The sequence below is a fragment of the Balaenoptera musculus genome, chromosome 6 (assembly GCF_009873245.2).
Source record: "Balaenoptera musculus isolate JJ_BM4_2016_0621 chromosome 6, mBalMus1.pri.v3, whole genome shotgun sequence".
NCBI classification, from domain to species: Eukaryota; Metazoa; Chordata; class Mammalia; order Artiodactyla; family Balaenopteridae; genus Balaenoptera; species Balaenoptera musculus.
In genome coordinates, this window is record NC_045790.1 from 49,721,951 (window position 1) to 49,740,529 (window position 18,579).

At 36.8% G+C, this 18,579-nt stretch overlaps 2 protein-coding genes across 2 annotated transcripts in view; one reads left to right on the forward strand and one right to left on the reverse strand.

Annotated features, from left to right (window-relative positions):
- The window catches only part of CNTLN (centlein), a 341,712-nt gene that overhangs the window by 206,841 nt on the left and 116,292 nt on the right, over window positions 1-18,579 (reverse strand). Inside the window, 1 exon segment of the mRNA XM_036856331.1 lies at window positions 12,228-12,361. Within this exon segment, the coding sequence (XP_036712226.1) occupies window positions 12,228-12,361 (134 nt within the window).
- On the forward strand, window positions 7,610-9,251 carry LOC118897278 (intraflagellar transport protein 22 homolog). Its single transcript, XM_036856332.1, has one exon. It carries the CDS (start codon window positions 8,161-8,163, stop codon window positions 8,647-8,649), a length of 489 nt encoding a protein of 162 aa, XP_036712227.1. The 5' UTR covers window positions 7,610-8,160; the 3' UTR covers window positions 8,650-9,251.

Below are 18,579 nucleotides of genomic sequence, written 5' to 3' on the forward strand. Positions count from 1 at the left end.
TGAATTAATATACAATATTTGTTTTTCTTTTTTTTTTTTAAACATCTTTATTGAAGTATAATTGCTTTACAATGGTGTGTTAGTTTCTGCTTTATAACAAAGTGAATCAGTTATACATATACATATGTTCCCGTATCTCTTCCCTCTTGCATCTCCCTCCCTCCCACCTTCCCCATCCCACCCCTCTAGGTGGTCACAAAGCACCGAGCTGATCTCCCTGAGCTATGTGGCTGCTTCCCACTAGCTATCTATTTTACATTTGGTAGTGTATATATGTCCATGACACTCTCTCACCCTGTCACCTCTCACCCCTCCCCCTCCCCATATCCTCAAGTTCATTCTCTAGTAGGTCTGTGTCTTTATTCCCGTCTTGCCACTAGGTTCTTCATGGCGTTTTTTTTTTTTCCCTTAGATTCCATATATATGTGTTAGCATACTGTATTTGTTTTTCTCTTTCTGACTTACTTCACTCTGTATGACAGACTCTAGGTCCATCCATGTCTCTACAAATGACCCAATTTCGTTCCTTTTTATGGCTGGGTGATATTCCATTGTATATATGTACCACTACTTCTTTATCCATTTGCCTGTTGATGGCCATTTATGAAGCTTCCATGACCTGGCTATTGTAAATACTGCTGCAATGAACATTGGGGTGTATGTTTCTTTTTGAATTACGGTTTTCTCTGAGTATATGCCCAGTAGTGGGATTGCTGGGTCATATGGTAATTCTATTTTTAGTTTTTCAAGGAACCTCCATACTGTTCTCCATAGTGGCTGTATCAATTTACATTCCCACAAACAGTGCAAGAGGGTTCTATTTTCTCCACGCCCTCTCCAGCATTTGTTGTTTGTAGATTTTCTGATGATGCCCATTCTAACCAGTGTGAGGTGAAACCTCATTGTAGTATTGATTTGCATTTATCTAGTAATTAGTGATGTTGAGCATCTTTTCATGTGCCTCTTGGCCATCTGTATGTCTTTTAGGGAAAAATGTCTATTTAGGTCTTCTGCCCATTTTTTGATTGGGTTGTTTTTTTAATATTGAGCTGCATGAGCTGTTTATGTATTTTGGAGATTAATCCTTTGTCCGTTGCTTCATTTGCAAATATTTTCTCCCATTCTGAGGGTTGTCTTTTCATCTTGTTTATAGTTTCCTTTGCTGTGCAAAAGCTTTTAAGTTTCATCAGGTCCCATTTCTTTATTTTTGTTTTCATTTCCATTACTCTAGGAGGGGGGTCAAAAAAGATCTTGCTGTGATTTATGTCAAAGAGTGTTCTTCCTATGTTTTCCTCTAAGAGTTTTATAGTGTCTGGTCTTACATTGAGGTTTTTAATCCATTTTGAGTTTATTTTTGTGCAGGGTGTTATGGAGTGTTCTAATTTCATTCTTTTACATGTAGCTGTCCAGTTTTCCCAGCGCCACTTATTGAAGAGACTGTCTTTTCTCCATTGTATATCCTGGCCTCCTTTGTCATAGATTAGTTGACCATAGGTGCATGGGTTTATCTCTGGGCTTTCTATCCTATTCCATTGATCTATATTTCATTTCTGTTTTTGTGCCAGTACCATATTGTCTTGATTAATGTAGCTTTGTAGTATAGTCTGAAGTCAGGAAGTCTGATTCCTCCAGCTGTTTTTTTTTTTACTCAAGATTGCTTTGGTTATTCAGGGTCTTTTGTGTCTCCATACAACTTTTTTTTTTTTTAAGTATTTGTTTATTTATTTATTTATGGCTGTGTTGGGTCTTCGTTTCTGTGCAAGGGCTTTCTGTAATTGTGGCAAGCGGGGGCCACTCTTCATCGCGGTGTGCGGGCCTCTCACTATCGCAGCCTCTCTTGTTGCGGAGCACAGGCTCCAGACGCGCAGGCTCAGTAACTGTGGCTCACGGGCCCAGCTGCTCCGCGGCACGTGGGATCTTCCCAGACCAGGGCTCGAACCCGTGTCCCCTGCATTGGCAGGCAGATTCTCAACCACTGCACCACCAGGGAAGCCCTCCATACAACTTTTAAGATTTTTTGTTCTAGTTCTGTAAAGAATGTCATTGGTAATTTGCTAGGGATATCACTGAATCTGTAGATTGCTTTGGGCAGTGTAGTCATTTTCACAATATTGATCCTTCCAATCCAAAAACATGGTATATCTCTCCATCTGTTTGTGTCATCTTTGATTTCTTTCATCTGTGTCTTATAAGTTTCTGAGTTCAGGTCTTTTATCTCCTTAGGTAGGTTTATTCCTTTTGTTGCAATGGTAAATGGGATTGTTTCCTTAATTTCTCTTTCTGATCTTTTGTTGTTATTGAATAGGAGTGCAAGAGATTTCTGTGCATTAATTTTGTATCCTGCAACTTTACCAAATTCATTGATTAGCTCTAGTAGTTTTCTGGTCACATCTTTAGGATTATCTACGTATAGTATCATGGCATCTGTAAATGATGACAGTTTTACTTCTTCTTTTCAAATCTGTATTTTTATTTTTTTTTCTTCTCTGTTTGCTGTGGCTAGGACTTCCAAAACTATGTTGAATAATAGTGGTGAGAATGGATATCCTTGTCTTGTTCCTGATCTTAGAGGAAATGTTTCCAGTTTTTCAACATTGAGAATGATGTTTGCTGTGGGTTTGTCACATATGGCCTTTATTATGTTGACGTGGGTTCCCACTATGCCTACTTTCTGGAGAGTTTTATCATAAATGGGTGTTGAATTTTGTCAAAAGCTTTTTGTGCATCTATTGAGATAATCATATCGTTTTTATTCTTCAATTTGTTAATATGGTGTATCACACTGATTGATTTGCATATATTAAAGAATCCTTGCATCCCTGGGATAAATCCCATTTGATCATTGTGTATGATCCTTTGAATGTGTTGTTGTATTCTGTTTGCTACCATTTTGTTGAGAATTTTTGCATCTATATTCATCAGTGATACTGGTCGGTAATTTTCTTTTTTTGTAGTATCTTTGTCTTGTTTTGGTATCAGGGTAACAGTGGCCTCGTAGAATGAGTTTGGGAGTGTTCCTTCCTCTGCAATTTTTTTTAAATTAATTAATTAATTAATTTTTGGCTGTGTTGGGTCTTCGTTTCTGTGCGAGGGCTTTCTCTAGTTGCGGCAAGCAGGGGCCACTCTTCATCGCGGTGCGCGGGCCTCTCACTATCGTGGCCTCTCTTGTTGCAGAGTGCAGGCTCCAGACGTGCAGGCTCAGTAGTTGTGGCTCACGGGCCTACTTGCTCTGCGGCATGTGGGGTCTTCCCAGACCAGGGCTCGAACCCGTGTCCCCTGCATTGGCAGGCAGATTCTCAACCACTGCGCCACCAGGGAAGTGCAGTCTTGTTTTGGTATCAGGGTAACAGTGGCCTCGTAGAATGAGTTTGGGAGTGTTCCTTCCTCTACAAATTTTTTGGAAGAGTTTGAGAAGGATCGGTGTTAGCGCTTCTCTAAATGTTTAATAGAATTCGCCTGTGAAGCCAACTGGCCCTGGACTTTTGCTTGTGGGAAGATTTTTAATCAGTTTCAATTTCATTACCTGTAATTGGTCTGTTCATATTTTCTATTTCTTCCTGGTTCCATCTTGGAAGGTTATTCCTTTCTAAGCATTTGTCCACTTCTTCCAGGTTGTCCATTTTATTGGCATAGAGTTGCTTGTAGTAGTCTCTTATGATCCTTTGTATTTCTGCGGTGTCAGCTGTAACTTCTCCTTTTTCATTTCTAATTTTATTGATTTCAGTCCTCTCCCTCTTTCATGATGAGTCTGGCTAAAGGTTTGTCAATTCTGTTTATCTTCTCAAAGAACCAGCTTTTAGTTTTATTAATCTTTGCTATTGTTTTCTTTGTTTCTATTTCATTTATTTCTGCTCTGATCTTTATAATTTCTTTCCTTCTACTAATTTTGGATTTTGCTTGTTCTTTCTCTACTTCCTTTAGGTGTAAGGTTAGATTGTTTGAGATTTTTCTTGTTTCTTGAGGTAGCATTGTTTTGCTATAAACTTCCCTCTTAGAACTGCTTTTGCTGCATCCCATAGATTTTGGGTCGTCATGTTTTCATTGCCATTTCTCTCTAGGTACTTCTTGATTTCCTCTTTGATTTTGGTAATGTATTGTTTAATCTCCATCTGTTTGTGCTTTTTAAGTTTTTTTCCCTGTAATTTATTTCTAATCTCACAGTGTTGTGGTCGGAAAAGATCCTTGGTATGATTTAAATTTTCTTACATTTACCAAGGCTTGATTTGTGACCCAAGATTTGATCTACCCTGGATGATGTTCCGTGTGCACTTGAGAAGAAAGTGTAATCTGCTGTTTTCGAATGGAATGTCCTATAAATATCAATTAAATCTATCTGGCCTATTGTGTCATTTAAAGCTTGTTTCCTTATTACTTTTCTGTCTGGGTGATCTGTCCATTGGTGTAAGTGAGGTGTTAAAGTCCCCCACTATTATTGTGTTACTGTCGATTTCCTCTTTCATAGCTGTTAGCATTTGCCTTATGTATTGAGGTGCTCCTATGTTGGGTGCATATACTTATAAGTGTTATATCTTCTTCTTGGATTGATCCCTTGGCCACTATGTAGTGTCCTTCCTTGTCTCCTGTAACATTCTTTATTTTAAAGTCTGTATTATCTGATATGAGTATTGCTACTCCAGCTTTCTTTTGATTTCCATTTGCATGGAATATCTTTATGCATCCCCTCATTTTCAGTCTGTATGTGTCCCTAGGTCTGAAGTGGGTCTCTTGTAGACAGCATATATATGGGTCTTATTTTTGTATCCATTCAGTGAGCCTCTCTCTTTTGTTGAAGCATTTATTCCACTCACATTTAAGGTAATTATTGATATGTATGTTCCTATTACCATTTTCTTAATTGTGTTCGGTTTGTTTTTGTAGGTCCTTTTCTTCTCTTGTGTTTCCCACTTAGAGAAGTTCCTTTAGCATTTGTTGTAGAGTTGTTTGGTGGTGTTGCATTCTCTTAGGTTTTGCTTGTCTGTAAAGCTTTTGATTTCTGTATCAAATCTGAATGAGATCCTAGCCAGGTAGAGTAATTTTGGTTGAAGGGTCTTCCCTTTCATCACTTTAGATATATCGTGCCACTCCCTTCTGGCTTGTAGAGTTTCTGCTGAGAAATCAGCTGTCAACCTTTTGGGAGTTCCCTTGTATGTTATTTGTCGTTTTCCCCTTATTGCTTATAAGTTTTCTTTGACTTTAATTTTTGGCAATTTGATTACTGTGTGTCTTGGCATGTTTCTCCTTGGGTTTATCCTGTCTGGAACTCTCTGCGCTTCCTGGACTTGGGTGGCTATTTCCTTTCCCACGTTAGGAAAGTTTTCTACTATAATCTTTTCAAATATTTTCTCGGGTCTTTTCTCTCTCTCTTCTCCTTCTGGGACCCCTATAATGTGAATGTTGGTGGGTTTAATGTTGTCCCAGAGGTCTCTTATGCTGTCTTCATTTCTTTCATTCTTTTTTCTTTATTCTGTTCACGGCAGTGATTTCCACCATTCTGTCATCCAGGTCACTTAACCATTCTTCTGCCTCACTTATTCTGCTATTGATTCCTTCTAGTGTATTTTTCATTTCGGCTATTGTATTGTTCACCTCTGTTTGTTTGTTCTTTAATTCTTCTAGGTGTTTGTTCTTTAATTCTTCTAGGTCTTTGTTGAGCATTTCTTGCATCTTCTCGATCTTTGCCTCCATTCTTTTTCAGAGGTCCTGGATCATCTTCACTATCATTATTCTGAATTCTTTTTCTGGAAGGTTGCCTCCTATCTCCACTTCATTTAGTTGTTTTTCTGGGGTTTTACCTTGTTCCTTCATCTGGTACATAGTCCTCTGCCTTTTCATCTTGTCTATGTTTCTGTGAATGTGGTTTTCGTTCCACAGGCTGCAGGATTGTAGTTATTCTTGCTTCTGCTGTCTACCCTCTGGTGGATGAGGCTATCTAAGAGGCTTGTGCAAGCTTCCTGATGGGAGGGACTGGTGGTGGGTAGACCTGGGTGTTGCTCTGGTAGGCAGACCTCAGTAAAACTTTAATGTGCTTGTCTGCTGATGGGTGGAGCTGTTCCCTCCCTGTTGGTTGTTTGGCCTGAGGCAACCCAACACTGGAGACTACAGGCTCTTTGGTAGGGCTAATGGCAGACTCTGGGAGGGTTCACGCCCAGGAGTACTTCCCAGAACTTCTGCTGCCAGTGTCCTTGTCCCCACAGTGAGCCACAGCCACCCCCCGCCTCTGCAGGAGACCCTCCAACACTAGCAGGTAGGTCTGGTTCAGTCTCCTATGGGTCACTGCCTCTTCCCCCTGGGTCCTGATGCACACACTACTTTGTGTGTGCCCTCCAAAAGTGGAATCTCTCCCCCACTCCTGTCAAAGTCCTGCAATCAAATCCCGCTAGCCCTCAAAGTCTGATTCTCTGGGAATTTCCCCTCCCGTTGCTGGACCCCCAGGTTGGGAAGCCTGACGTGGGGCTCAGAACCTTCACTCCAGTGGGTGGACTTCTGTGGTATAAGTGTTCTCCAGTTTGTGAGTCACCTACTCAGCAGTTACGGGATTTGATTTTATTGTGATTGCGCCCCTCCTACCATCTCATTGTGGCTTCTCCTTTATCTTTGGATGTGGGGTAGCTTTTTTGGTGAGTTCCAGTGTCTTCCTGTCAATGACTGTTCAGCAGTTAGTTGTGATTCTGGTGCTCTCGCAAGAGGGAGTGAGCACATGTCCTTCTACTCTGCCATCTTGAACCAATCTACTCCAGTTCTTACGCCTTTTAATTTTTATTATTGCTTTACCACATACTTGATATTTCTGACTATGTACTAGACATTAGTTTGTAAAACTGTACACATAATTTGAGGACAGAATTGCTTTATTATCCTCCAGAGTTAATTTACACTTGCTTCTGCTAAGTGCCTAGGAACACCAGCAATCCGATGCATTAGTCCAATTTCAGGATTCTGACTTTGATGATATTCCTCACCAAAATTATGACTGCTCTGTCTTGACATTTATTTTTTCATTTTTTTTTTGGAGATTCACAACTAATTTCTAAGAAAAATTCCCAAATCAATTGACATTAGCCCACCTTCTCAATGGAAGGTAAGCTATTCATTTAGCTCACTCTCCATATAACTGCTGAATCATTACCAGTCAGGCAAAAATTTTAGTTAGGCAACTTAACTGGTTACTGACTTTTATGCAAGTTCTAGGTTTATACTAAGATGTTCTATATATGTTACAGACATGTATATTATTTATTTATTTTGTTATTTATACTCTAACGCAAGGTAAAAATCATTTGTGGTAGCTCACAGCAATATTCCATAGCACAATGGGTAACACAGATTAATTATTCAATAAATATGCAAATAATTAGGAATTCAAAGAAATAAACCCATAAAGAAATAAAGCTAGGTCAACTCCATCATTTATCAACAAGTAAACGTATATCCAAATAAGAAAGTGCCTAGACCACTTTTCCTACAGTTATGGCTTGGTATGTCTTGTGCACAATATACAGATTCAGTACAGTAATGCTGGTATATCATAACCACCACACACACACGCACACTCACAAGAAATAAAAATGAAGGAGACATGTAGTGTATTCAGCAAATTATTATTCAGACAATTCAGGAAAAACACTGAAGACATCTCAACTACTACCCTATAATGAGGGTCTGAGTCAAAGTCCTCTGAAATCTTCCAGCTCTGTGCTATTACCTCCTCCTTTTTGAGTCCTTATAATCTAACACTTAAAATTACACACAGTTCATCTTTTTACCATCTTGTAAGAAAATGTCCATCTATGGATATCATTGCCTTATTTACTGCAGCTTATTGTTCTTGCAGTACACTAAATTCAAGTATACAGATAAACGCAGGTGCAAAATTTAGTAGAAAACATAATTTTTCAAATCCCATTCACATAACACTGCACTGTACCCTAAAATGGACCACATGTTCCATCCAATAGTTTAAAACCACCATACTTTAAAATGGAAAGGTCTTGTTGGAATATTTTATGTAGTTACAGGTGTCATATTTTAAGAAGAATATTGATGATACAAACTCTGACAAGGTGGAATGCATTCAGAAAGGCAACCCAGGCTCTGCCCTGACAGCAGCAAGGGCTCTGGCAGCGCCTCGGTGGGCTCTGGCAGGTCTTTGGGCAGCAGACCATGATGCTGAAGGCCAAGATCCTCTTCGTGGGGCCCTGTGAGAGTGGAAAAACCGTTTGGGCCAACTTCCTGACAAAATCTTCTGACATCGCCAAATACAACCCAACCCAAGGAGTGAGGATCCTGGAATTTGAGAACCCATATGTTACCAGCAACAACAAAGGCACGGGGTATGACTCTGAGCTCTGGGATTGTGGTGGCGATCCAAAGTTCGAGTCCTGCTGGCCGGCCCTGATGCAGAACTCTTACGGGGTGGTGATCATCTTCAATGTTGACATCCCAAGCCACCTGAAGGAAACTGAGATGTGGTATTCCTGCTTCGTCCAGCAGCAGTTTTTACAGGATACTCAGTGTCTGTTAACTGCACACCATAAACAAGGCTCTGGAAGTGACAAAGCAAACCCAGCTTTGGCGCCACCCCTGAACAAGCTGAAGCTGGTGCACTCGAATCTTAAGGATGACCGGAAAAGATCAGGATGGAGTTCATAAAGTATTTAAGAAGCATAATCAACTCAGTGTCTGAGAGCAGAGACTGGGAGGAGATGTCAATTATCAATTAACCAGCCTTCACCTAGACGCTTCCGCATCCCAAATGAAGTCAATTTTAGTGCAAATCTGAAATCCATCCACCTACTGAGTTTCTCATCTCCCTTTGGCTGTAGAAGACATTTTCCTTATTTGGCCAAAGGTAACAGTCAGCCAGGGAGTTGACTCATACCGTCTATTCTCTGTCCTTAGCTCAGCTGAGAAAATCCTGTTACTGAATTCTGATTGCTTTGCCCCAGGTCTCTCCAAAGACCTGGAAAACTCAGGTGGTTTTTTTTTCCCCTTCACATTATGTCACATTATAAAAGTTGTGCAATTGTAACTGTCATAGCCCAGTGATAGAAACAGTAGTTTAATCCACGTGGATTGGTTTAAATGTGATTTTCATTCCTTAATCTGTACAATTTGCCTAGGATATTTTTGAAAAATATTAGCATTTAACTTCTTCAAGATTTTATTTTTATTTAGATGTCCTTGATATCTGGACACCATATCACACTGGAAGGTGGAATACATATACTTCTTCTAAGAAGATTTTTTATTATCTCAGGGGAAGTTAATTCTTAAATATTATTTCATGTAATACAGGAAAAACAATGTTATGTTGTCATAACACCCATTTGTAAAAATAGTCAAAAGATTTAATGCTCAGGATAACCAAACATGGTGAGTTTATAGCTTATTGTACAAGTCTGTTTTAGTGATCTTTCAAATTATTGTTCTTTCATAAATTTTACTTTTTGAATTTTGTAATATAGCCAAACTGAAAATATATTAACTAGATCAAAAGTTAGATGTAGGGACTTCCCTGGTGGCACAGTGGTTAAGAATCCGCCTGCCAATGCAGGGGACACGGGTTCCATCCCTGGTCCAAGAAGACCCCACATGCCACGGAGCAACTAAGCCCATGCACCACAACTGCTGAGCCTGTGCTCTAGAGCCCACGAGCCACAACTACTGAGCCTGCATGCTGCAACTACTGAAGCCTGCACACCTAGAGCCCATGCTCTGCAACAAGAGAAGCCACAGCAATGAGAAGCCCGCACGCCGCAACAAAGAGTAGCCCCTGCTCGCCACAAGTAGAGAAAGCCTGCACGCAGCAATGAAGATACAACACAGCCAAAAAACAAAAAACAAAACAATAAAGTTAGATGTAGGTCTTTTCAACTGAGAGTGGAAGAAAAGTACAGACACTTACAAGAGATGAAAAATATGCTTGGCTGTGTTTCACTCTTACAATGAAGAGGGTTGAAATGCAGCCGTGTGGGCAGTCTGCTTGAGAGAGTGGTGTTGGCAGATAATGACAGTTCCCTGGTAAATTTAGATTGAACTATAGTCAACTCTTAGTAAACTGCCTGGATTACCCGTGAGCACATTTTAAGCCCAGGTTAATTTCCTTTTGCCTGACTGCCTCTCAGTTGGAACTTTTGCAAGGAACACAAGATTACATTAACGCAAACTGTAGTAAATCTTCTTTACGTAATACCTGCAATAATACTAATTGATCTTGAGACTACAGCTCCAAAACAAACAGAGATTATTTTTATCTGATTTTTTAATGATTATCCAAGAGCTCAGTAGAAAAATTAACCCAGCAGCTTTCATTTACATTCATAGCCAGAGTACAACCCTTGGGAGTCCTTGAATCGAGGAAAATGTTTTAAAATTTAAGAGGCCACATGTGCAGAGGTTACAAGAGACCATTTAATGAAGAAGTCTCCCTGTCTTACCTGTCTCCAAACCCCATTCCCCTCTCCAGAAGCCCCCTTACCTTCCGTATTCTATCAGAAGTCTGTGCACATACAAATGTGCTTTATTAAAGGAAACAGTAGCAAACTATTCACACTTTTTTACAACTTGCTTTTTTCATTTTTTTAATTTGGAGGATTTGTATAAATATATACAGAGCTGCCTTTTTCTTTTTTTACAGCTGCATAATATTCCACTTAACCATTTATTTGGGAATTTTATATTACATACTTTTACTAACAAAAAAAAAAGAGAGAGAGAAAGAAAGGCAACCCAAAACAATATAACGTCTGTGAAACATATACATGAAAAATTATGAGAAACAGAAGCAGTTAATAAGTTAATTAAAAAACTTATTAATAAAGTTATCTTTTATTATTTGAAGGTCTGAACTACAGAACGGATTAGACTGTTTCTGAGATTCTCTAGATAAGGAACCAAGATACAAATGGGTGCATACTGTAAAAAGGCAAATGTCAACTAAATATATGAAACAATGTACAAATTTGAACAAAAAAAAAAAGAACAGTCTTGAAGAGTACTGAGAAACTTATAAACTAAAAGTATCAAGCAAAGACTAAAAGCTTTTTTTATAGGGAAGATAGGAATAATTAAAAATTTTAAGATTGCTTCTAAAACTAAGATTCTATTACTGTTTAGAATTAGTTTTTTGACTTCATCAAATTACTGGTTTAAAAAAATTATACCATGAGTGGATAAAGTCTATCATCTGTAAAGAAATACTTTTCCTCACCCCATGGTAAAAAGATTTTTAAAATGTGACACAATGGATTTTTGCTTTTATTTATAATATATACATATAATGCTTATATATTTTTATATATAATAAAACATGTATAATATAAATTAATATATATTATATATATATAAATATATAATATATAATAATATGTATTAATCTATTACCCAAGCAAAAATCCTGCCCCAATATATATATTGTAATACACTATATATAAAAATAAATATTAAATATATATAAATATTTATGTATAATATCATAATTATATATAATGTTAATTGTAATTATACATCATATGTAAACATAATATATATAGTATATTACATATATAAATATATGACATATTCCAGAGAATGAAATTGTGCTTATACAGGTATGTGATAAACTTTGATTGTATGATTTATTTTAATTAGTTCAAATTTTAAAATGTACACACATACATACATGTGTATATATGTATAACATATGTATGTATATGTGTATATATATATTTATGATCTGTTCTAACACTATTTTCTGATAAGATTATTATAAAATAAATGGGTAGTTTAACATCTTTCAAAACACTTAAAAACAAGTTTTTCAAGTACTTCCACTTTATGAGTAGTGCTACAAAATTAAGTATTTTGATATAGAAAGAATATTTCACAAACTAAAACTATTTAAAACATAATAAAATAAAACGTCAAAACTGGATCACTCCTTTATTATTCATTATAACAGTAATGAATATTACATAATGCATGGGTAGGAATTTTAGAAGGAAACAAGGAATGAATGCATCCTCCTTGTTAAAAACTGAACCAAGGCTACTCTTTGAGCATGATTTTTTCCAGTCCTGCGAAACCCCTGATCGTCCACGTTAATTCTAGATAGTTTCAATGCACAAACATAAGTACTCACAGAAGACATATATTGTCATTTTAGGGTGTTAATAATAAACAAAAATGCTGGCATTCTGCACAACAAAGGACATTTCTAAAATGTTAAATTAAGGAGTGAGTATACTTGCCTGACCAGGGTAATATCCATATCCTTCTGGATAAGTTCAGTCTGTTTATTATTCAACTGTAATGACAGAGCATTATATTTACTCTGTGATACTTCAATTTCTTTCCTTGCTTCGATTAAATTGTCTTCAAAGGCCTAAAATTAGAGCACTCATATCACAAATACAATAAATATCAAATAAATAAATAAATAAAATTAAAAGTCCGTTATATTTAACTAATCCACAAAATAACAGTGAAAAATCAGCAGCGCTTTAAAGTTTACTTTTTTGTTTTCATTAAATTAAAAAATGTTAAAACAATCAATAAATTTTACACCAGTCACAGGTTACTTTTTTCAGAAACTGTAAAAGTATCATCGTCTCCTGGTGTGAAAGTTAAGAATCTGAAGCTAATAAACTTGAAAATCTATGTAGAAATTTACTTATTAAAATTACAATAAACAAAGTATTATACAATAAAAAAAGTTATTACAATGAACAAAAAAAATGAGCTCATTTACTTAAATATTACTCAAAACAAATAGATATTTTATTATTTCCTCAATTTTAAATGCAGATACACTCAGAGAAGAAAAAATGGTGCAGCAAAAAAATAAAAATAATTTTACAATGTTTCAGGTTCAGATCATGCTGAGTTCACTTGATTGTGGTGAAATTTCACCTAAAGTTCAAAGTTGGTCTTTTCCTCCTGATAATTCTCTAAATCATTTTTTCATTTTGAAACAATTTTAAAACTGATGTACAAGGAATAAAGATGCAGATGTAGAGAATGGACTTGAGGACACAGGGAGGGGGAAGGGTAAGCTGGGACGAAGTGAGAGAGTGGCATGGACATATATAAATAGATAGCTATTGGGAAGCAGCCGCATGACACAGGGAGATCAGCTGGGTGCTTTGTGTCCACCTAAAGGGATGGGATAGGGAGGGTGGAAGGGAGACGCAAGAGGGAGGAGAAATGGGAATATATGTATATGTACAGCTGATTCACTTTGTTACACAGCAGAAACTAACACACCATTGTAAAGTAATTATACTCTAATAAAGATGTTAAAAAAAAACTGATGTACATTTTTTCAAAAATATTTTTTCTCAAAAATATATTATAAAATTAATTTATTTTCATAAAATATTAAATAAATATTTTATCTAAAAGTAGAGGATACCCCAAAATACACTATACGTTCATTATTTACAAAAGCGAGCAACAAGCTTTAGGTCAAGCACTAAAAATCTACTCTAGCAATGCACCTATACTTCATATATTCTCCCTGCAGTAACTAGAATGAACTTTTGAAGATAAAAATATTGGCTTTCAGTCAAGATAGCACTGTGAGTACATGCATATCTCATTTTATCATGTTTCCCTTTATTGCACTCCACTGATATTGCATTTTTTTACAAATTGAAGGATTGTGGTAACCCTGCATCAAACAAGTCTATCAATGCCATTTTTCCAACATTTGCTCACTTCATGTCTCTGTGCCATACTTTGGTAATTAAAACTCTTTCATTATTATTATATTTGTTATGGTGACCTGTGATGAATGATATTTGATGTTACCACTACAACTTGCTAAAGGCTCAGATGACAGTTAGCTGTTTTTAGCAATAAAATATTTTTTTAAGTAAGATATGTAAACTGTTGTTTTAGACATAATGCTATGTACACTTAACAGACTGCAGTATAGTGTAAACATAACATTTATGTGCACTGGAAAACCAAAAAATTTGTGTGACTTACTTCATTGCAATATTCACTTTATTGTGGCAGTCTGGAACCAAACCCAAAATATCTCTGAGGTATATCTATACTTCTTAAATTCCCATTTATTAAAAAAGAGTAATGATAGATATATAGGTGGGTGTGTGGGTGGATGTAAGAGAGAAAGAGAAAGAAAGAGAGAAGGAAACATGGAAGGAAAGGGAAATGAGAGAAGGGAAGGGAAGGCAGAAAATAACAGGTGTTTGCTGGGACACGAAGAAGTAGGAACCTTTGTGTGTTGCTGGGACTGTAAAAATACTCTCAAAAACAGTACGGGGGGGTTCCTCAAAACATAAAAAACAGAACCACCGTATAATCCAGGAATCCCACATCTGGGTATACATTCAAAAGAACTAAAAGCAGGGTCTTGAAGAGATACCTGTAAACCCATGTTTGTAGCAGCACTATTCACAATAGCCAAGTGGCAGCAACCTAAATGTCAAATGAATAAACAAAATGTGCTATACACATAAAATGAAGCACAATGCAGCCCCCAAAAGAAAGGAAAGCCTGTCACATGCTACCACATGGATAAACCTTGAGGACATTATGCCTAATGAAACAAATCAGTCACAAAAGGACAAATACCAGATGATTCCACTTATATGAAGTATCTAAAGTAGTCAAACTGATACACAGAATAGAATGGTAGTTACCAAGGCCTAGGGTAAGGGAGCACTAAGCAGTTGTTATTAAAAAACAGACTTGCAGGTCTGCAAGTCAACAAAGTTCTGGAGATCTCTTTCACAGCAATGTAAATATATTTAACACTACTGAACTGTACACTTAAAAATGGTTAAGATGGTAAATTTTATGTTATGTGTTTACCACAATAAACAAGGAAGGAAATTGTGACATATGAAAGAACATGGATGGACCTTGAGATAATTATGGAAAGCCAAATAAGCCACTTACAAAAAATAATGTATGACTCCACTTATATGAAGAATCTCATAGAGACACAAAGCAGAATAGTGGATGCCTGGAGCTGGGGGGAGGAGAAATGGGAAGTTGTTTTTGAATATAGTTTCACTTTTGAAGGATGAAATGTTTCTGCAACTTGGTTGCATACCAATGTGTATATACTTAACACTGCTGAACTATATACTTAAAACGATAAAACAGTCTAAATTTTATGTTATATTACTTAACCACAATTTAAAAAAAAAACCCTATGGAGAGGCCAAGATTTAATTAGATTAGACTGTGGAGCAATTTGTGTCCCAGAACATTGACAGAAACAATAGAAGAATCTAATCAGTCATCAGTTTTTGTAGGCCAACAGCTGGGTGTGATACCAACAGACATATTAACAAACATATTAACAGACAAGTCAAGAGACAGACACATGAAAAGACAAATCAAGAGAAGAGACAGGGGCTTCCCTGGTGGTGCAGTGGTTGAGAATCTGCCTGCCAATGCAGGGGACACGGGTTCGAGCCCTGGTCTGGGAAGATCCCACATGCCGCGGAGCGACTAGGCCCATGAGCCACAATTGCTGAGCCTGCGTGTCTGGAGCCTGTGCTCTGCAACAAGAGAGGCCGCGATAGTGAGAGGCCCGCACACCGCGATGAAGAGAGGCCCTCACTTGCCGCAACTAGAGAAGGAAACGAAGACCCAACACAGCCACAAATAAATAAATAGATAAATAAATAAATAAAATTAAAAAAAAAAGAAGAGGATCTCTTGAAATAAGAAAAATTGCTTCCTTAACTCATTCTTCCTTTAAAAAAAAAAAAAAAAAAAAAAAAGAGAAGAGACAGTGAAGGAGAGCCCTGCTAAAATCACAGGGTGAATGTGCACATGTCCAAGTCTGTGCTCTATGAAAAGCAACCATGAGAGACTGTTAACTGCACGGGAAACAGATTTCCTAAAATGGCCTAGCCAAAACATTAAAAAAACAATGAGCAAACGTCAACAAGCCCTGATGTTACGGCAGTGAGGAACCAGTATCCAAAACTGCTACAGCGGGAATTCCCTGGTGGTCCAGTGGTTAGGACTCCACGCTTTCACTGCTGAGTGTGCGAGTTCAATCCCTGGTCGTGGAACTAAGATCCCACAAGCCATGCAGCGCAGCCAAAAACAAAAACAAACACAAACAAACAGACAAAACAAAAAACAAAACCCCAAAACTGCTACAGTATATAATTTTATTTTTATTAACGTTTTTTGCTTTGAAACAGTTATTTTTCTTTTTACTTTTAGATTTATTTTTATTAAGATAACATTGGTTTATAATATTATATGTTTCATGTGTACATTATATTTCTACTTCTGTATACCCTACAGCATGCTCACCACCAAAAATTAGTTTCCATCCATCACCATACAGTTAACCCCTTTTATCCATTTCACCCACCCCACCACCACAACTTCCCCTGGTAACCACTACTGTGCTCTCTGTATCTATGTGTTTGTTTCTGTTTAGTTTATTTATTTTGTTTTTTGTCTGTTTGCTTTTTGTATTCCACATATTAGTGAAATCACACAGTTCTCCACCTGACTCTTTTACTTAGCATAATACCCTCAAGGTCCATACATATTGTCGCAAATGGCAAGATTCCGTCTTTTTGATGGCTGAGTAGTATTCTATTCTGTGTGTGTGTGTGTGTGTGTGTGTGTGTGTGTGCGTGTGTGCGTGTGTGTATATACCATATCTTCTTTATCCATTCATTGGTTGATGGGGACTCAAGTTGTTTCTACATCTTAGCTATTGTAAATAATGTCACAATGAACATAGTCGTGCATATATCTTTTTGAATTAGTGTTTTCATATTCTTTGAATAAATACCCAGACGTGGGGTAGCTGAATCATATGGTAGCTCTATTCTTAATTTTTTGGACTCTTCATACAGTTTTCCACAGTGGCTGCACCAATTTACATTCCCATCAAGAGTATCTGAGGCTCCACTTTTCTCGACATCCTCAACAGCACCTGTTATTTCTTGTCTTTTTGATAATAGCCATTCTAACAGGAGTGAGCTGATATCTCATTGTGGTTTTGATTTGCATTTCCCTAATAATTAGTGATGTTGAGCATCTTTTCATGTGCCTGTTGGCCATCTGTATGTCTTCTTTGGAAAAATGTCTAATCAGGTCCTCTGCCCATTTTTTAATTGGATTGTTTATTTCTTGAGTTGCATGAGTTCTTTATATATTTTGGATTTTACCTTTTATCAGATATATCATTTGCAAATATCTTTTCCATTCAGTAGATTGTCTTTTCATTTTGTACATGGTATCCTTTGCTGTGTAGAAGCTTTCTAGGATGATGTAGTCCCATTTGTTTCTTTTTGCTTTTGTTTCCCTTGCCTGAAAAGACATAACCAGAAAGACACTGTTAAGACCAGTGTCAAAGAGCATAATGCCTATGTTATCCTCAAAGAGTGTTATGGTTTCATGACTGACATTTAAGTCTTTAATCAATTTTGAGTTGATTTTTGTGTATGGTGTGGGACAGTGGCCTAGTTTCTTTTTTTTTGCATGTGGCTGTCCAGTTTTCCCAACACCATTTATTGAAAAGGCTATAATGTCTTTATATATATATATGTTCCTTTGTTGTATATTAATTGCCTGTATATGTGTGGGTTTATTTCTGGGTGCTCAATTCTATTCCATTGATCTATGTATCTGTTTTTCTGACAATACCATGCTGTTTTGATTAATATGGCTTTGTAGTCTAGCTGGAAATCATGGATTGTGATACCTCCAGCTTTGTTCTTTTTTCTCAGGATTGCTTTGGCTATTCAGGGTCTTTTGTGGTTCCATTATAAATTTTAGAAACATTTGTTCTATTTCTGTGAACAATGTCCTTGTGACTTGGAAACAGATTGAACTGAAGCTATATATTGCTTTAGGTAGTATGGATATTTTAACAATGCTAATTCTTCCAACTCATAAGCATAAAATATTTTTCAATTTATGTGTCTTCTCCAATTTCTAGCAACAATGTCTTACGGTTTTTAGTGTTCAGGTCTTTCACCTCCTTGGTTAAATTTATTCCTATGTATTTCATTCTTTTTGTTGTGATTATAAATATGACTTTTCTTAATTTCTCTTTCTGCTAGATCATTGTTAGCATATACAAACGTAACAGAGTTTTGTATGTTGATTTTATACCCTGCAACTCTGCCGTATTTATTTTTTCTAATAGGCTTTTTTGTGGAGTCTTTATGGTTTTCTCTATATAAAATCATGTCATGCACAAACAGTGAGAGTTTTACCCATTTCTTTCCAATTTGGATTCCTTTTATTTCTTTTTCTTGCCTAATTGCTCTGGCTAGGACTTCCAATACTAGGACTTCCAATACTATGTTGAATAAGAGTGGCAAGAGTGGCCTCTTTGTCTTGTTGTCTTGTTCCTGATATTAGAGAGAGAGCCTTTAGTTTTTCACCATTGAGTATGATGTTAGATGTGGGCTTGTCATTTACAGCTCTCATTATGATGAGGTATGTTACTTTTATAAACATTTAGTTGACAGTTTTTATCAAAAATCGGTGTTGAATCTTGTCAAAATGCCTTTTCTGCATCTACTGAGGTAATCATATGGTCTTCATCCTTTTGTTGATGTGATGTATCACGTTGATTGA